At 43.0% G+C, this 21,279-nt stretch overlaps 1 protein-coding gene across 1 annotated transcript in view; it reads right to left on the bottom strand.

The window, feature by feature from the left end:
* Positions 1 to 21,279, bottom strand: part of SPATA16 (spermatogenesis associated 16) — a 1,361,355-nt gene that overhangs the window by 758,871 nt on the left and 581,205 nt on the right. The window contains exon 4 of the mRNA XM_069618722.1: positions 8,095 to 8,184. Coding sequence (XP_069474823.1) covers positions 8,095 to 8,184 — 90 coding nt within the window. The remainder of the gene's footprint in view (positions 1 to 8,094; positions 8,185 to 21,279) is intronic.

The raw sequence follows: 21,279 nt of genomic DNA, 5'->3' as shown, positions 1-21,279 counted from the left end.
TAGGAAAATAGCTCTATATATCCAAAACCGTTTACTTGTAGTTAAACCAATATTTGAAGGCAGTAAACCTAACACAGCAACACGTGGATCTCTGGGTATAGAGAGATCCAGAACCAACTCCATTCTCTGGAAAACACCATCCCAGATTAATTGTATTTTACCACATAACCACAACATGTGGAGTGTAGTGCCCACCTCCCTATTACAGTTCCAACAACAGTAATGAGTATTTCTTTGTTGTGTATATCTCAAATATAAATCCACTTTGTATTTATCTGGACCTGCACATATGTGGCTCCAATCAATATCCAACAAAGTGCAACCTAAATCTGAATCCCAATTCCCTCTACCACACTGTGATGGTAACTTAGATGCAGAGGGTGCAATCAATTCATACAGAGCAGATGCAGACAAGGGCACAGTCCTTGAGAGAACAAAAGTTGTAGGCGAGGCATGCATTGTAGCATTCAACGGTGAGAAAAGTACAACAAAAAGGTCCCGCAGTACATTATATCGACAAATTTCAGACGCTTTCAGCTTATATTTAAAGCGCAGAAACTCAAAATCAACCATATTCTGACCATCATAACCCTGTCCAATCTTCCATATACCAGCTCTCTGCCACAAGACCCATGACAAGACATGGTTATTCTGTTTCACAGCCTGGTTTCTTCATAAACTAGAATCTGCACACAATAAGTATTTCTCCTCACAAATCTCATTACTTTTACGCCATTCCTTCACAAAGTGCTTTACAAAAGGCAGAGTGGTACCAACAGACAGTCTCTTATCCATGAACAAAAGAACATCCGGTGGGACGGGAGAAACGGATTTCTCCTCTATTTTAATCCAACCTGCACAAGTACTGCGATCAGACAGCAACCAATGATGCAATGTGCGCAGCGTAAATGCAGAGTGATACCGCTTTATGTCTGGAAAACCAAAGCCGCCAAGCTTGACTGACTTATAAAGAACATCTTTCGGAACTCTCGCTCTACTTCCCTACCCCCACACAAACTTATCCAAGGATTTATTGATGCTACCTAATACATTTTTTGAAAGCGGCAGAGGGAGCATGCTAAAAACATATACACATTTCAGAAGAAGGGACATCTTAACTACGTTAACCTTCCCCCATAAGGTTAGTTTTAACTTCTCCAATCTTCAGCAAAGACTGTCTACCTCTGCAACTTTCAAATGGATATTGTTTGCAAGCAAGGACTCCACATCCCTATTTATATAAATACCCAAATATTTAAGACCCGACCCAGCCCACATCTCCCGATCCACCACTAACAACCCCCTATGACACGATGCTGAAATCGGATAAATCAAAGTCTTTGCTACGTTAACTTTATAATTAGAGAATTTGCCAAATTCATGCAGAGTTGCTAAAAGCTCCGGATATGAATGCTCTGGGTCCGAGATTAGGACTAAGAGGTCATCTGCATACAAAAGTACTTTGGACACATATTCCCCAAATGGAATACCCATTATATTAGGATGATGCCTAAGCATAATGGCAAGCGGTTCAATGAATAGTCAAACAATAGCGGAGATAGAGGACAACCTTGCATAGTTCCATTTAAAATATTAAAGGACTCTGACCGACTGCCATTAACAATTACGTCAGCTTTTCATCTCCATATAAGGCTCCAAAAAGTCTAAGAAAAACAGGCCCACAATTGATCTTAAGCAAAACCTGACGCAGAAAAACCCAACTCACTCTGTCAAATGCTTTCTCAGCATCTATACTTATTGCTGGATATGCATCAGCAGAATTTCTCTTTAGATAGATTACCTCAAGCAACTCTCGCAAATTATCACAACTATTCCTACCACTCACAAAACCAGTTTGATTTTTGTGAACTAACTTTGGAAGCAGGCCATTTAATCTTCTGGCAAATATTTTTGCCAGAATCTTCACGTCCACATTTAAAAGCGAGATGGGTTGATAATTTGCACAATGTGAAGGATTCTCAACTTGTTTAGGAATAACCATTATTAATGCAGTCTTCATTGAATCAGTAACCTCCCCATTATGCAAAATGTCTGTAAAATGTTTTATAAGAAAAGGGGACAGAATCTGACTATCCATTCAGGCCAGGGCATTTACCTCTGGCTAATGTTTCAATTGAGCTCTCAATTTCCTCTACCGTTATTGTTGCATCTAGGCCTAATCTCTCCTGCTCATGCAGGCTCAGCCTTTCTAGTCCTCCAAGAAAAGTATTAATTTTCACCTCAGAAATTGTCTCATTACCTCTGTATAAAGAGGCGCACTATTGTCTGAATTCTTCCACAATTTCTGCATTCTTCCTCTTCAGCATCCCCTTCTCATCCACAATAAAGAGCACTTGTCTATTGTTTTCTTTCTGTTTTATATGACTCGCCAACAATGCCCCTGACCGTTCACCCCTTTCCCAAAAAGCCTGCCATGATTTCTTTCGGCCACTGCATAGTGATTTTGCACATATGGTCTCCTTCAGGCACCACATTCATACATGGTCAGTGCTATTGTATTTCTAATTTTGAACAGTCCTAGTTTATGCCTGGACTTGTACCGATTCCTATTTTTGATTTTTAAATGGCTGTAATTGAACTTGAATTGTTTTTCTGTATTCAAGACCTTGCATTATTTAATGATTTAATTAATTTATATCTTCCTTCTTCATTTTATAAAAGCAATAGGATGAGTGCGTTCTCCAAACCTGAATGATTCATTATTGTGCTTGCATAGTAGTGGCTTCTTCCTACCTGACATCTACAGTGGCATTATCTCGGATTTGCCTCTGTTTTCCTAACATACAAAAAGCTTTGAACATGTTCTCATCTTCTCTCAGCATGAAGGCTAGTTCCATTGCAATGGTAAATAATAGGGGCAAGAGACAACGCTGTTAGGGCCTCTCTGAAATGTGAACTGTTTCTAGAGGAGTCAATTGGTAGGGACATTGGTTGTCGTCTCCAAGTAGAGAAGCTCAATCCATTGCAGAAGCACTGGGCTAAATCCCATCCCTTTTATCATTGTGACTATGTAATCCCACTCTATATAGTCAAATACCTTCTCAGCATCTAGGGACACCAGCCCCACCATAGGGTTCACAGACAATACCCTCTCTCCAGTGTCAAGAGTAGTCCCCTCATGTTGTCCACAATGTACCTTGTTCTGACATATACATCCTGGTTCTTATTTAGGGATAACTACCGCCAGACATCTGTCAAGGACCTAGGCAAGAATCGTGTAGTTTATCAGGCTGCTCAGCCTGTAGCTATCACAAAAAGGTGACTTATTAAGCAGCACGGTTCTCAGCACAGTCTTAAGGAATATATCAAATGGCCTCCTTAGAAGGATAAATGCTACACACACGCTTGGTAGTCCTCTTTTTTAGGGGCTAAGTGTGTGAGGACCAGAAATCAGTGATATCTATAAGGGTTCCGCACTAGCTTCCCTCCCTCACACCTAAATAGGTGTGACCATACCATAAACAGGAAAAAGGAAAAAGAAGTTTTAACTACACCCTATGCCATGATCAAATACATATTTTAATTATTATTTTGTACAAAAAACACATAATTCATAATAAAACACATTAACTACATTCACTATTGTGTACTCATCAGAAATAAATTAAAGCAACACATATTTCATCCACAACACCTTTCTTTAGATTTTATAATATAAGGACAAAACTACATCCTTGTTCTAAAGTAGGCTTGGGGCTGATAACATAATATATGCCCCACATTACCCAATACTAACTTCACCAATCAACTCCCCAAAAATCTAAATCTAAAGGACTAAAAGGAAATTCAGGCAAGACTCTCTTGCCCCTTACCTTGACCATGTGAGGACATCCCTCCTGTCTCTTTAGCCTGTTCATGCCTCTTCTGCTGACCGTGCTTTCTCAAACTTTCACAGTGCACTTGTGACTCTACATGATCAACATAATCCAGCTGCCATATTCACACCTTTCCATCCCCGTCCTCAGCTTTGGACCATCTCTGAATTTCAGACTTTCAAAACAAACATGTGACATGGCCTACGACGCTGGTGAACATTATGGACACCTTCCCTTCTTCTAGCCTACAATGATTTCCTTGCTGCCCCAAACCCTGCACTGGACTCTGCCAAATCCCCCTACTTCAAAAACCTTATCTTGTCCCTTCACAATCACTTCTGCAAACTTTAATCTACCCTCCAATCTTGACTCACACCTCCCTAGCCAATCTTTAATGCCTCCTCCCTTTCTGGTGGTTTGAGCCAAAGAACTGACATACTTGCAAGGTATGATCAGCGCTGAGTTGGTTTGATGAAGAAGTGCTAAAGGCAGCAACGTGGGTCCTGATGGTTCAAAGGCATTTGAAAATGCTTGAAGTGCAGTTTGATCATGGATCAACATGGTAGAATGCATGAAACTAGTTGCTTTGCTTTTTCTGGTGCTGTGAGTGTCACTCCAGGGCAACAGGGACACTATAGGTCCCTGCTCTCTTGATTCCCAATTCATTCGAGGTTAGCTAGTGCTTGCAGAAGTCCTTCACCCACAGTGAGGAGACTGGGTACCAGTGCAGCTGGCAGAGAGCAGCAAGTCTGATCCAAAACATCAGTTCACCCCCAACATTTCCTGGGGATGGTTAGGGGGCAGAGTCTTCCTTTGAATACTCTACTTCACCTCAAGGGCAGATGACCCTGGAAATGACTACTCTACCAATAGAGGTCAAAATGTGTGCATCTTGCAGTCCTTGAAGGTTCAAAATGAATCAAAGGGTCAAAGGGGATTGTCTGAAAGCAAGCCTACTGTAAGGGGTCTAATAGCTGTCCTTCAACCAAGTGACCCTTGCCTCCTGATGTCATACACAGTGTGTATTGTTCTGTGGGAAGTGGAGTGTTCAAGGAGGAAAGGAAATCCCACAGCAAAGCTAAATGGAGTAACCCTTCCTCAAGCCCACTTGGGCTCTCTGACTCTCCTAACACTGTCCTTTTCTCAGCCTGCAGCTTCAAAGGCTCTTTGCTGTGCAAGCCCCTAGTGTGAGGTAAGTCTTTGACATGGTAATGCCTATTTGAAGCCAGGCCCCCAGAAGATCTGGTGGGAGTTATTGAGCCTGGCATGGACTACCCATCCTCCTGGAAAGTCAACAGAGGTAGGCATCCTGTTTTTTGTCCATTGACTATAATGCAGATAGTCCGGCTTCCTGGAATCCTCATAGCCTGCCATAGCTGGTCTGGGGTTACATCGTCGACACTGGCATGCTACAGATCCAATTATGTGAACTACCAGCCACCATACCAAAACCTAGGTATGGGTTATCTTTCAAGATTACCCTGCAACCAGGAGGTAATATATCATAATTTGCATAATTTTAGAACAGAGACACATATTTAAATGCTGCCTCTGCACTACTTTTCTGCCACAGCTGCTCTTGCCAATGGAAAATAGGGGCTGAAGATCAGAAAAGTGGTGTGGAAGACTGAAGCATGGTATGTTTAGCAGACTACCCTTTCTGAGTGAGATGGAGTTACCTGCATAATATTTATATTTAATAAAAATAAAAATAAAATACAAAAATAAAATAATAATAATGAGCGCTTTTACACCCTTTGCTGTTGACCTGTCCTGTACTCCGTTGTCACTGCAGGTCCTGGTAAAGGGATATTTAGAGTTTATAGCTGTTCTGGATTTAAATCTAATTGTTACAAAATGCCATGTCAAGTGCATTGGTAACTCAGGATGGTAGACTCCTCCCAATAGTGGCAGCTAATGTGCTCCTGTGGGTTAAGCAGTTATCTTCCCCAATGAGTAATGCATACCTCTAATCTGAAGTGGGTTTCTCACATTCAAGGACAAGCTGAACATTGGCACAGACTAATGGTCCCTGGTTAGATTTGGAATGAAACCTTATTTTTGCATTTATAGTGATAAATAGAGATTCCCCTTGTGTTGCAGAGATTTTGGGTAATCCACACGGAAACACTATTCAGGTTAAGTAAAATCAATTTCTTGGCACTCTGCTTAGTTTATACCAGGTTACCACGGTGCTTTAGAAGCACCCACAAACTGGCTTTGCTTTTGTCTCAGTTCTAATCAATCAGAGAACCTTGACATTCTGGATGCGCTTATGGCAGGGGCGTCGGTAGGGAGGGTTTTGGGGGGCCTACAGCCCTCGGTCTTTTGGTTGTAGCCCCAGACCGAAGCTCAGGGGCTACAACCAAATGGCTAGCTAGCCCCAAGTATGGACAGTCCTGAAATTAGCATAGCCCTGGATCTTTTCCAGACCTAGTAACACCCCTGACTTATGGAGAGGCAATCGTCATAATATTATTCATGCCATTGTTCATGATCCAATGAATTTGGATGTGGGTTTATGTAGCAGTTGGCTGAAATATACCAAACATGAACTTCCCAAATCAGGCCTCGTATATTTACATCAGGACCCTATTAGAGTGTCGGGGATTGATTTCAAAGCTCTGTCTCAGACTTTCTTCTCCTGTCTGAGGGAGGAAAGAATATATAGAGAAGTGCTTAAGAGCTCGGTCAAAGATTATGGCTTACTTATATTAGAAAATTCCCATGAAGAATTTCTGAACTGGTGTGTGAAACCTTAGCATCGGGGACTTCTCTTTAGCTCAAGAATTGATCTGTTACCTGCATCCGTCCCTCTGGGTAATGGGAGTGGTTGCGTGTTAACGAACAATGCGTGTTTACGTGAGGGCGTGACTACGGAAGGTTTGTTGCCTTTTCTGCTTCTCTGCCCATATGATATGACAATAAGGAAGAAGTATTTAGAGCCTATTTTCAGAGCTAGTGGAATTAGGTGAACCAAGCTCGCCTTGTTCTTTTAGTTAACGTTCCCCAAAAGTAATACAGAATTTGCTGCGTATGGATTCACTGAGTGGGCGTTGTAAGGGAACATGAGGAGGGGTTTCATTTGCTTTGTTTGCCCCTCTTTTTAGGAATTTCTTGAATTAATATATTTTTTTTCAAGTTTCATTGGTCAATGTATTATTGTATATTGTATTAGCTTTCATGAAGTTGTCTTACACTTACGAATAAAGTTGATTTGAAGTCCACAAATCATTTATTCATTGTAAGGTAAAAACATAGTGTGAAAAAATATTGAATTTAGGGTCTCAACGTCCTCAATCTGGCCTTATTATATGATATGATATGATGTGGCATTTATAACGCGCGTGTACACAAGTGTTTCTTGGTGGGGCAGTGGCAAAGACACCTCCCACAATCCCCAACGAACAGACACCGTATTGAATGGCTCCGTATTTCCTCTGTGCCTGGTCTCACATGAAGGAGTGCACGTGCTGGGGTCTGCACAGACCGCTGTCTGCCTATCTGCCATTCTTAGCTTTTCAGTTAAGCTCTCAGGGCCTGCTATACAACGCGTTTTCTAATGGGATTGCACAATTGTAAAACACATTGGTGTATCAGGCACTCACTCTTTATCCACACCTTAAGCCGGGGTGGACATGATTCATTCGCAGTGAAAGGCCGATCATTCAAAAGCACACACCGGACCCATGCGGAAAGGCGCAGGACCTCAGCCCTCCACCCACCTGAACGCATGTACACCATATGTGTAAGAGTGCATGTTGCCCCTCAGATTCTGCACCCATATTGCTTTGCCTAATGTATATTTTAGTGAGAGAGAGAGAGTGAGAGAGAGAGAGAGCGAGAGAGAAAGAGATAGAGAGAGAGTGTGTGTGTGTGTCCGTGCGCGCGCGCGCATTTGCAGATTATGGACCTAATTCATAAAGCGTTTTGCAATGGGATTTATTTCTATTTGTTTCACCTACCACAGACGAGCTGACACTAATTGTATGGGCTGTAGATAGCTGGAAATGTACTGCACGCATAAAACACTATCAGTAGATGTTAATATATTGTTCAAAAGACACTCATTAATCTCCTTAACAAAGGTATTCCATTACACTGCAGCCCAGCTGTTAAAAGTCACAGCATAAAGCATTCAACGTTGACAGGTAAAAGATGCCAAAAACGTGTTTCATTTTTATAAAGGACATTATCCCGAATAAATGGCTCATAGACTCGCACATTCCAATAGCGACACAAAGAACCTGTAACGTACCTAGCGGCTTCCGTGTATCTGTCCAGCAGTCGAAACACTGTAGCCTGGCGCAGGTGATTCCGAAAATACACTGGATTTAGAGTTATGCTCCTTTGAAATAATAATAATAAAAAAAGAGTTATGCGATGTTAGATTGTAGAGTGCACAAGGCCCTGACGACTAGGGCGAGACAGATCTTTGCCATACATCATTTGCATCTGCTCAATGGATCCCCGGAATGATTGCTCGTTCACTGTCTCCCTCGACAGATGCAGAACTTTGCATAATTACAATGTCTAGAGAGTTTGCAAATAAACATGTGTCTCTTGCAGCCCTGGATATTATGTTTATTTATTTGGAGATAGATGGGACGTGCAGCGCCAGCTCACAAAGTGAGTATCTTCGTGTGCTTGCATGCCATTGATATGGATGCAGACTGACAACTCGAGAACCTGAGAAAAACTCCATAAGGTGATATTTCTCAGGGCGTCTGATAACCGAGCTCTAGATTGGACTGTGGCCTTACATATGAAGCTGAGCTGCAAGCTATCATAGCCCGTGTTGTAAATGCTAACGGTAGTTGCATGGAATCTCTCTGGGAGCTCTACAAGGCCAGTCTTTCTGCATTATGTGCTTATCTGAGCAGTCTGGCTTTTTCTTGCAACTCTTGTATTATTCTTATTTTTTAATACTGCAGCAGCTCATCAATGGAGTAGTCTCAAAGCATGTAAACCTTGTCTGGGTTTATTTATTGCGCATTTGTAAGGCACTTATATATCAAGTTAATTGTGTTCCAAAGCGCCCACAGAGCAACAGGGAGGGAGCAAGGGAATGAAAATGAAATATAACAGTGAAAGATAGAGCAGACCTACTATGCCTTGTAAGCATGCAGAACATGCAAGTGAAGAGGGATAGAAGGGATGAGGGAGTGGGGGTGGGGGTTAAGTGCTAAGTGTTCCAAGAGTGAAGTGTTAGGGAGTGAGCAGATGTAAGTGCCTAGGTGAGAGTGGTCAGCTGCCAATACATAAGTGCAGGCCTGCAGTTGCACAGGCCAGTGGGTGCTAAGGCAAGTGCTGGGAGCGGGCGTAGGCTGAAGGCAATTGGGTGTGGGAGGCCAGGTCCCAGGTGGACACATAAGGGCCCCGGTAATCAATCTCAAGGAAGAGGCAAAAAGGAAAGTCTGAGGAGCTTCCGGAATTTGAGGAGACCCGGCTCAAGACGAAGTGAAGAGAGAGGCTGTTCCATAGAAGGGAGACTGCTGAGGAAAGAGATCGGCCACCAGCTTGCTGTTCAGCGATGTGCTTGGCACGCAGGAAGTTGGTGCCAGAGGAACATAAAGATCTGGAGGGATAGTATTTAGTGAAAACAAATTGTAGATAGCTTGGTCCCTGCCCCCAGGCAGACTTATGGATGATGCAGAGAGCTTTTAGGGCTGGAGAGATGCGGTCCTTGGGCTTGAGGCCAAGGATAAGTCTTGCAGCCTTATTCTGGATTAGCTGGACCGGTCGTAGTGAAGAAGAGGGTAGATTAAGAAACAGGTGTTTGCAGTAGTCTGGCCTAGAGAGAACCAGAGCTCTAGAGACATTGAGCTTCTGGGGGAAAGTGAGGATAAGAAGAATTCATTTGTGGAGTTAGAGTTGAAAGTGGGCCTTCCTGGGAAGGTCCTGAGTGTGAGGGAGGAAGCAAAGAGAGGAGTCGAAGATGACTCCAAGGTTTCTGGCTTCAGACAAAGGAGAAGGGGGAAGCCAATAGAAGATGGCAAGAGTGAGGGGAAGAAAAAGGGAACAGGAGTCCCAATAGGAAGGATCTCAGTCTACCTGGCGTTGAGGAAGAGATAATCGGAAGCACACAAAGACTGGGTGGCAGATAGGCAGTCAGGAATGATGGAGGAAGTAAGGAGAGAGTTAGAGGGAAGTTTGAAGAACAGTTGTGTGTCATCTGCATAACACTAGAAGTTAGTGGCGAAGGGGGAAATGAGGTGTGCAAGCGGAGTAAGATAGGTGTTAAAGAGACAGGGAGAAAGGTTGGAGCCCTGGGGGACATTGCAGGTGGAGATAGAGGGTGAGGAGGAGAAAAAGCCCAGAATAACCTGGGACGGTCGGTCATTGGGGAAGGAGGTCAGCCAGTCCAGTGCCCGGTCCGAGATACCTAGGGTATCGTGGAGCCATTTTATGAGGATGGAGTAGTTGAACGTATCAAATGCAGAGGAGAGATCAAGTAGAATGAGAACAGCTGGAGATCAGAATCAAGAGATGCAAGCGATTCCTCACAGGAGTTCAGGAGAGCAGTTTCTGTGCCTCTGGATGTTCGAAATCCAGATTGATGGATGTGGAGGCAACCAACACGTTGAGTCTGCTAGGTCAGTAGGGGGAACACCACCTCCTCTAAGAGTTTCTCAAGGAAAAGAGTGATAGATATGGGGCAGTAGTTGGCTGGACAAGACCGGTCTGAAGAAGGTTTTTTTCAGGAGGGGCGCATAAGGGCGTGCTTGAGGGAGGAGAGGAATATCCAATAGCAAAAGAGTGGTTGCAGAAATCAGCAAGTGCAGGGGCAAGAGAGCCAATATTGTCCTTAATGGTTCAGGATGAGTAGGGGAAAAACCTTTTGGAAGAGATCTTCATGGAGCAGACAACTCTGGTGACCTCATCAGGTGTGATAGGAGAGAAGGAGGAGAGAAAGGCAGTTAAACCTGCGTTAAGTCCCACCCAGCGATCGCAGGACCTTGCTCTGCTTAGGTTGCATTGATCGGAAAATGATGTAAATTAAGAAGAGAGATGTGTTGAAGTAAGAACTGGTGCAGAGCATATGAAGGTGTTTAAGCAGGTGATAGATATATGGTGATTGCTGCATTGCACATGCATATGCAAAGTCTGGATGTGTTCTGGCTATCCTAAGTATTGTGGGCGTGGTTGACCAGAGTCATCCCAATGGATGTTGGGCCACATCTTTTTTGAACAGTCTAGATAATTAGGCTATCTGAATCATAGGACAAAGCCCTAAGCATATGTGTTGATTTTCGAAAATTAAATTAAACTGTATTCTGTGATATAACGTTGCCTCATTGGTTTCCACTTTACTCTTAAATTGATGGTCTGGGTAAGAGCAATGCCTCCTTTATTGACACTCTACTGGTTATTTTCCCCAAAGCAGACAAAATTCCTCTTCATGTTACGAATTATCATCCCATCTTTCTAATTAATTCTAACTTGAAACCTTTTGCTAAAATCCTTTCCAATCGTAAATGTGTGTCCCATTGTATAAATTAAGATCAACAAAGGTAGATTTGCCTCCTCTAATAAGTGTCTTATTTTCAATATTTTAACCCACGCTAATAATTTGTGTGATCTCGTAATGCAACTCTTCTTTAATGCTGAAAAAGCTTTTATTCATGTTTCTTGGACCATTATGTGTGAAGCCCTCAAAGTGCACATTGTTTTTCAATATTTCTTAACACTTGTCAATTTTCTTTATTCCTTTTTTTTATTTAAATGCTTTGATTATTAGAAAAACCTTTTGCATGAACACTGTTTAGTCACATCAAAAAATGCATTATATAAACATTACATTCATTCCAAGAATAAAGGTTTATTCATATCACACACTTTCAATACAAAACATTTGTAATCCCTAGAAGTTACCCTAAATTTGTTTCATATTCTAAAACAATAAAGTCCACGTTCGTTAAAAAAAGTCTTTACAACATGCTTTTACAATCAGTTCATCACAGCAATGTGAGATATATCAGTTGAGTTAGTGTTAATCTATACGGTTGACCTTTATGTATTTATCATTTATAACAACATATTCACTCTGTTCTGAACATAATAGGCTCCCCCTGTTATAACAGGGGAACTGGCAGAGTATAGTGTAGCCCAAAACTGCTCTTGGGAGATAGATGTTTGATCTCTTACCAGAGTTGTGTAGCCTTTTAGATAAAATTGTTTCAACTTGGTGCAGCACGTCAATATATGTCTGGTGGTATTTTCTTTCTGCTACCTCATGCATGCATATTTTTACTAAAAGGTCCCGTCCTACCACCTTCCCTATACTAAGAGGGACCTGACAGGAATGCCCCCTCTCTCTCTTTTACTTTTTTCCCTGTCCCAAGAACACTTATTTCAATGTATTCAGATGAAGGCATAACTTGATGTAGGAATATTGGAATATTCCCCACTAAATAATTGATGATATAATACTTTACTTTTAAAGCCATCTACTCTGATCTGTCTCCACACACTGCAGAGCCAAATCGAGGTTTCACAGTGGCTGCAGTGAAGGAAAAGGCAAGCAGTGACACTCATGGGGTCCTTTCTCTTCGCCGCATCCACACAGTAAATCTGTGGTGATCTTTGCAATGCACGGGTGAGATAAGCATGGCAGTCCTTGCTTTCTATGGATTGCCCATGCTTCTTCCAGGTGCAGGAAAAAACAGTGTTAGTCCTTTGAAATCTTGAATTGGGAGGTAGGGTGGGCATTGCTAAATTTCAAAGTTTCGCTTGTTCATCCACAATTATTTATGGGGGCTAACCCTTTAGCCTAGGCACCAGGTTTAAGCAATATCCACAAAGTAGGGACGGACAATTTCCATCCCTGGATGAGCTCGCTCTCACTTCCCTTGTTGGGCTTCAATTAACTCTCAAAGTGACTAGTACTTCATTCAGTAGTTATGTTCCCAATTATCAATCCACAATTCTTTGTGCGGTTTTTTCAAGTATTCTTATTTATTCCTGACCAGTCAGTGTCACAATATTATTGCCAATGCATTTCGGACCTCCGTCCATCATCAGCTGGCAGCCAGCGCGTCAAGATAGCGAAGCAACTAAGAGAACACGTGCTGCCTATAAATACTTTCTACACAGATGAACATACACTCGGGGGGATAAAAAGCCAAACGGTGTTAATAGCCCTGATGATGGACGGAGGTCCGAAATGCATTGGCAATAATATTGTGACACTGACTGGTCAGGAATAAATAAGAATACTTGAAAAAACCGCACAAAGAATTGTGGATTGATAATTGGGAACATAACTACTGAATGAAGTACTAGTCACTTTGAGAGTTAATTGAAACCCAACAAGGGAAGTGAGAGCGAGCTCATCCAGGGATGGAAATTGTCCATCCCTACTTTGTGGATAATCCTTTGAAATCTTGCCATTTCCTGTGGGTCAGACTGACATTGCCCTGCAGCATGAGGATTCATTGGTCCTGGTTCGGAGCCCCATCTGGGAATTTCCCTGAGGGGTTCCTTTGTCAATGTGGGGAACAATTATGCCAACGTTAATAGGAATAGGTGGATCGGGAGAAACCCTGTGAAACTATATTTTTCATGGATTTTCTCTAATCCAAGTCATCAGAGAATGAGGGGAAATTGCAGATTTAGTCATTCATTTGTAAAAATCCACCTTAGGAGATACAATAAAGCAGTGTGGTGGTTTCACCAACTTTATTCCTTGGCGTAAGGGAGTCAATTTAGAAATGCCCTTTGAGCAATGCACCTACAGTGTCACCGCAAAGAGGGAGTGGATCGTTGTAGGCTAATGTGAAAAGCGATTCCCAGGTGTTAACTAGTAGTTTACAGTTTCCAAAGACATTACATTTAGGATTTGCTGCTAGGGGTTCTATGCCATTACATCACTTCATCTTCATTCCATCGTAGAGTGGATACATGAAGATCAAACCTGTTCAAAGTGTTTTTTTAACACTGAAACAAAGAGTGACATGAAGCGTTCAACATTGGGGGAGATCAGAATGCAAAGATAAGTAATCACAAATGGAGACGTGTCAAGAACCTGAGAATCAATGCAAACTACCTGGAAAAATGTGAAAACTTGCCACAGCCTGACAACTAGTGACTAGCAGGTGCAGAGCATGAAAAGCTTTGTAGGGTAACAAGGAACCTCTTGATATGCTGTCCACAGCAACCACTGCCAGCATATTCAACACATTTATTTTACTTTTCATCCTTTTTCATATTGTATTCAGATGCCCGCCAAGCCATGCTATTGATATTGATATTCACCCTTTGCCCTCTGACCATGACTCCTGGGCTTTGTGAGGCTTGTGGAACTTTGGCCTCTGCTCTGCCCTTTTAAAAGAGGTTGAAATGAAATATTGATTTGCTGTGTATAATGAAGCTGAAGATAGACATGATTCAGCGCCCTCATTGATGAACATGATGTAAATTGACCTGTCACGGCTGCAGGTCTTGCAGTTCGCATGTGTCCGAGGCATATTTTTCCACTGTGACAGATATAAGATGCAATTGTTTTGGAGCCTATTTTGAATTATGACTGGTAGGGTTTTTTTATATTTCTATTTATGCATTGTGCATGTAATAATATCTCTGTGATTGGCAGGAATGGCGGGAAGGTCATCAGATATGGGTCGTAGGGAACTTAATATGTGTGACTTACCCCAATCCTTTATAGCAATTCCTTAATTTTGCTCTATGAACCAGAGTGCCTTCATGCTTTGGTTTTGTCATTGCTACTAAAAGAATTGATATTTATGGTTCCCAAACATTTGCTAACTCTACTGCGAGAGCTGGCTGCTTTGTGCAGCTGTCCCAAGTAACCTCTCGTAACTAAAATACCCGCAACGTCACTGAAGATAACAAATAACGCATCATACAAAAATGAAGAAATTGAAAATCTGCACAAACCCGCACTGTACTTCAGAGCAACATTTGTATATCTGAAATGTTCATCTCATCATCTCATTACTAGAACACACAACTATCTCACACGCAATACAACCGTGCGAGACGTTGTCTATCATTTCGGAACTAGCTGTTACCATGTCATTCACCCAGGTTTGAAGCGACTGCACATGCATGTGTGATCAACCGTTCGCAACGGCTCACTGTCATCATGCACGCCCATTTTCAGGTGTGCCATAGCTAGCGCTTTGGTGGCCTATTGACTAGAATTTGAGGGAAGTGGGCACTGCTGCATTTTTTGATGCTAAGGAACATTTTGTTTAAAGTACAGATATTTTTGTGATACACAGTTGCACGTGAAACGCCAAACCACACAATGCTGCACAGAGCAGGGATGCATAACATCCCAAACTAAACGATGATTGAATATTATATGGATTGCCTAAGCAACAATACTAATTAGTGAATTAAACTATTTCAGACATATAAATCAAGGGGAGGATAATTCTGCCTGGAATTGAATTTAGGCATAGACCGATGGTCACAATATCAAATCATCACATCCAAAGACAAAAGGTGTTGAAATAGAAGTGGGATATTGGATGTTACAGAGACAACTAACATTAGTTTTATGTTTTACATAGCAGGAAAAAGCATGTGATATTTGTAAAACTGATTGTGTTAAGCCAAGCCTTGGAAGAGTCCCGTCGATTGAAACACATTTTGGGAGGGCAAATTAAGGATTGATGTAAAAGTGAAGCTGGATTCTGTATTAATTAGTATGCGTGGTAAGGCAAAGCAGGTGCATGTTTTAACTAGTGAGATTGGGTCATCCATTGATTACAAACCTTTTAAACGATTGACCTTGATCAATTTACTTAAGAAATGAATCCATCATAATACAAAATGTTATGATTATTGCACTATGGGCCCCATTCATGGAATTATCTGTGCGGAAAATAGGGCACTAGCGCGCGTAACTGTGTGAAAATCCGCCTTTGTCGATTCATGGAATCGAATGCATGGTCTTTTCCCAGACCAGCGTGGAGTTCGTGCTGGCACGGCACGTCTGTGCGAGCTGTCGAGGGCCCTGCGCGAGACTCCAAGCAGAGCATCGGAATGGCTTCGCAAAGGGTTGGGAAGGGGACAGAACACCAAAAATGGGGAAGAACATGCGGAAAAGTGGGCATTCCGAGGCAAGGCATGCAGGTAGTCCCTTGCACGCCCACAATTGCTCGGCACAAGAGGTATTCATGGATTTGATTGCGCAATGTCTCTGCTGGGAAATGGTTGTGCAAGTCCTTCATACTATCCGCCACCCTATGGCAGGCATAAGTACACTTGCGCGTAGGATTTGCAGTGCGCAGGTGGGGTTGCATGTCGGATTTTCAGGCTATATGTACTCAGTTGTGGTTACGATGTAATTTAGGGGTGCGCATAAGCAGTGTACCAGGGTGCAGGAACATTTTACGGGTGTTCGCAAGCAGATTTCCCAAGTTATTGGCGTGTTACGATTTTTTAGACTCATGTTGTCGGGGTGCCAGATGTGGTTACGGGGGACTCCCCGAGCCACAGGCCTGCTTATGGGGCACACCACGTGTTTCAAGGGTGCATGTATGCATGCTTGGGGGAGCACACAAAGGTAGCTGTTCTAGCTGTTTATGCTTTGTCTGCGGGCGTGTTGGGGGAGTTCCGTGTCCGACTTGCAAATATGGGTACTTTGCACTGTAAATTCCATTAATACGCGTTGCACACTTTTTTCTTTCTGTGCGCAGGCTCGTGCAGTGTCCTTCTTGGCGCGCGGCCCTTGCAGGATTTCTGCGCCTATTACCATGAATAGGGCCCTATATGGTGATCTCCAAATAATACTTTATTTATAAAACAGTTCACTGATTATTAAACTGAGCTATTATGCATCAGTGCACATAGAATTTCATAAGTCAGCTTGTAATTAAAGGCACTGTTCTGCAATTAAATTAATGCTGAGAAGGATATGGGGCAGTTTATCAAGCACGATTGGCATTCAAAAGTGGATTTTCTCTCCAAATTATAATATCCCTTTTCCTGTGAAAAAATGCATTATAATTCATCATATTCTTAAATAGATCTTTAATTCTTTAGATTGTCTATAGTTACATGATAGGGTGAGTGCCAAAATAACTCTCAACACATTTTGGAGATGAACTACATCACCAGGAGAAAGGAATCTCGATAAAACCACGAGTCAGCAATGTGTCTTTCATATTGTTCCTGCTTTAAGGCTTGATATAAGAAAGCTTCAATACATTCATCTTAAGCTCCTACATAGCTCCTCCATGTTAAAGATAAAAATATAGAATGCTGATGTCTCAATTCCTTTGCCCGTGTGTTCGTAAACTTGTATGCCCATGGTTTTTATTATAAAGATGAAAGTCAAATGGCAGAGTATACTTCTAGAAAAGGTAGACCGATCAGTCATGCTTCTAGATTTCATACAGTTTTTATAGAAAAAAGACTCAGACTAAGAAAAGACAAATATCTGTTTATTGCTGCAGATTAATTTGAGCAGAGTGATGTTATGAACTGTGATTTGTGCTATCTAATCTGTAATACTGAATTTGACATAGGGAAAAAATAAATCACACAGACACCTGCTTAGGGTGGTAAACACTTAGGGCCTTATACACAGAACATTTTCCTATGGGATTGCGCCATTATAAAACAATTCCATGAATAAGGCCCTTAATTGTATTTAACATGTACATTTTGTGGTAAGGTATTGTATTACATTATTTTGCATTTAGAAATGATTTAGAACTCCCATTGAGATATACCAAGCTACGAGTAGTGTGCAGGGGTTGTTGATACTTGGCCCGAATACAATTTCTTAGCCTCATTAGTATCAGGCAACGCAAATGCACGGGATACACTTGTTGTGGATTGGCTAGTTTTTGAGCCATACCACAGTTTAATCCCGTGGACGGCTGGACCCACTTGCGTGCATTGTGCGCTGGGTACACTTTTTTTTTTTTCAGGCGACCTTGGAAAGGGAGAAGGGACTACATGTAGTCCCTTCTCCCTTTCCAAGGTGGCCATTTTTTATGTTTATTTTTTTTCAATGTAAGTGAATGGCTGCCATGGAAAGGGAGAAGGGACTACGCATACTCCCTTCTCCCCTTCCATGGCAGCCACTTTCTTTGTTTACTATGGCCCACGGAAACAGAAAATGGACTATGTTTTCTGTCCGCGGCAGCCTTTTTTTGTAACTTTTTTTTTCCCCGGCAGCCGGGAACAAATGGGTCTAACGGGCCGGGGTACTAATGGCAATAAGCCCCTCGACGGCAGGCCATTACCTCCCACGGTAATGCCCCCGGGCCTTCGTTAAGACATTTGCTATGCTCGGGCCTGCAAATATGTGCCCCGGGGCATTATCATGGGCGGTAACAGCCCGCTGTCTGGGGCTGATTGCCTCAGTAATGACACATTGTGATAGCGCTGCACCATAGAAGAGGGATTTTGCCACCTGCTGTTCACTTTTCTAGACTCAAGTTATACTAGGCAGAGGTAATACAGAGGATTTACTTGATGCTATACAGTGATTTGCCCCTGGACCCGGGGCTAATGCTACTCCACTCGCATGAAAGGCTGGATGAATTGAACAGAGGTCGTTGGCTCAGGTTTGTGAGAGCTGCGTTAGTCGCCAAGATAGACGTCCTGAAATCAGGGGTCAAGTCCTAAAAATAAAAGTGGGTGGACTCACTAACGTACAAATTGAATGTTGCATCACTAGAAATTAGCACATCAAGGTTCCTGCCACCCTTTCTCTGTGTCCACACCCCCATTCCCTACTTGTGTGTCTATCCCCTCCCACCCCCAGATCCCCAGCAAGGCACACCAATACGTATTAAACCTACGAAGGCTGTAGAGTTGTGTTATGCTTTAAATACCTAATTGTAAGTAATTTCTCTGCACATCTGCTTTGTGTTAATGCTTATTGTCGTGTATGCCTTCTTTGTAATAAACCATTACAATATAAAAAATAAATTGAATTATGTATGGTTTCTTTAAAATAAGGTGACTCTAACGGTAATGTGAAGTGACCCCTTGGAGAACTCATTGATTGGCCTTGCACCTAATGGCTGGCCTTGGTGTGTCCAAGCATTCAGACATCTTGTTGTTTCTGAGGTAATTGGATATGTTATGCTGTCGCCAAGCTCGTGACAGCAACTATGGCACAGCCCTGCTGGCTGAATATATAAGAAAAGCCCAAGCTTTTCTGGGGGCCTGAAGGGAACGCATTTGAGCGGGACCTCAGCCTCCTTCTGTGTCTGTCATGTGCATTAGCAGGCCCGCCATAGGCCTGTCCCGTACGCTCTCTGAGCAGAGAATGTAGGTGGAGAGGATGCCAGTTCACCCCTCACCTCCGAGTTCCTAGCCCTGACAAAGGATTGCCAGGTGTGGCATTCAGGCCCGTACTCGACTGCTGCCCCAGATGTGCCATCTAGACGTTCTTCTGATTAGCACTCCCTAAGCGGGAGATGAGCATTCCTGAGAAAACCCAAACGGAGACAAAAACATAGCCCCACAACCATGGTGCTCCTTTCGTAATGGAGAGCACTGTGTTATCCATTTACATAAGGTGAGAGCCACACTTAGAGCTGCCACTGTCCCCTGGGGTTCCTGGGGAAGTGTAGGCACCGTGGGAAGCTTTTGCCTGTACCCTGCTGGGCTTCGTGTCTCAGCACCACTTTCTGCTAACTGCCACTAGCCTATGCCCTCTCTGGTACAAGTTGGCCATCAAAGAGGGAAAACCACGTAATGCAAAGGGTAAGAGCAGTGTTTTATCTGGTTTCCCTCTCATCCACCGTAGTTCATACTCATGGTGCATTTATTGATGTGCAAGACGGACAATATAGGAATGACTACTGCTCTGCAGGAGGACAGGGATAAGTAGTGGCTTTTCTTTTGGAAGCCATTGACAAACTCCTTTGCCTTGAAAGACCTGGGTCTTGGGCAAAGGGGGTGCAAATCTACTCGTAGCTCAAACATCACTGCCAAAGAAGTGGGTAAGGAGGGAGGTGAGCTTCATTCCAGTGCGCAGCAACTCAAGATCCACATAATGACTCCTTTTTGTTTCTCCTGACAGAAAGTATGGAGATTCTAAGGGAAATTTCAGATTTGGAACTTGTTTCTTGTTGTGAAATGGACGGTGCGTTCCATAAATCAGATTGTGTGAAAGGCTCAACGGCGGTACAGAATTCCCCTACATCATCACAACGTAAATGCTTGACAATTGAGGAGGCTGGAAAACCAGTTCAAAAGTTTACATTTCAAGCCGGGGAGGGGCGGGTGGGGGTGTTCATATGCTTGGAAGAGGTATTCGGTGTACCTCAAGGGTGTCACTTCAAAAGGCCCCTCCCAGTTCGCCTAATATTTTTATTTTAGATAGGGCGCTCTGTGAATGCATGAACAGTGAGTGGGCTGTTGCTTTTTGTAGAAAGCAGAAGCAATTCACAGAGGGAAGCGTCTTCACAGACGGTTGAACCACCTCCTACACCTCTGATTGTAGATCCTAACCCTCGTCTATTATGGAAGGAGGGTGACTTAACTGGAAGAGCTCGGGAGGACCATGGTGGCCCCGTCGCCTGAGAACCACCCCAGAACATTAGCCAAGAACTAACAGCTTCATATAACCAACAAGAACTGATGTCATGTGCGATTAGGTCTAATATGGCATCTTTGAATGCACTAAATGAAAACATGTCATTTGTAGAAGGGGCTGTATTGTAAAGATCTTGTTGAACCCGTTAAATGCACATTACATCTGCAGGGGCCTGTGGTTCCGAATGTTGGGTGCTGTGGGAGTGTCACTGAGATTGCTGCATCAGCCAAGGGGGGGGGGTGTAATTTACAGCATCTGGAGGGTGTGGCAGAGCTTCTTTGACAACTTGAAACACAGTTTAGGGGAGGAGGCCTTGCTGATCCACCCGAGTATAATCTTGGAGGCTGAAGAGCTGCTAGCAGATGGTGGGGATGATGGGACATGTGTGGAACTGGTGGACCCAGTTATTACTTCTCAGGAGCAGGGATTATTACCAAGTTTTTCTAAGATTAGCACACGGAAAAAGAAAATCAAGCAAATTGAAGCAAATATTCCACACCCATGTATGAAAAAAAAGAAAAACCCTCAGAAAAAAACATATCAAAGGCATCTAGGAAAATGTTTGCTTAACCTCATTTCTCCAGTAACCGCTCCCCCATCTCCTGAGTAACAACTAGAATAGGGTTGTTCGAAGGGGAGGAGGGGTTAAGAGTAGTACAGCAACCGGTACAAGGTAGGAGAATCCTGAGGGAGGTAGCTCGGGAGGCCTCTGTACCAGAGACTGGGTGGTAGAGCATAGCTCCTCGGGTGAGGAGCGTGTTCAGTCATCCACGACCCAGGTGGTTGCTTACACAGGGGGGTAAACATGGTGTATCTGTGGTATCTGTAAGGGCAACAGATGGTGAAGCTGAAGTACAGCAGCCCAGAATTGCAGAGTAGGCCCCAAGTAGAGAATTGCCAGAGTAA

Source organism: Ambystoma mexicanum, chromosome 10, assembly GCF_040938575.1.
Source record: "Ambystoma mexicanum isolate Mex_15411 chromosome 10, UKY_AmexF1_1, whole genome shotgun sequence".
NCBI lineage: Eukaryota > Metazoa > Chordata > Amphibia > Caudata > Ambystomatidae > Ambystoma > Ambystoma mexicanum.
This window is presented reverse-complemented; position numbering and strand designations above follow the sequence as displayed.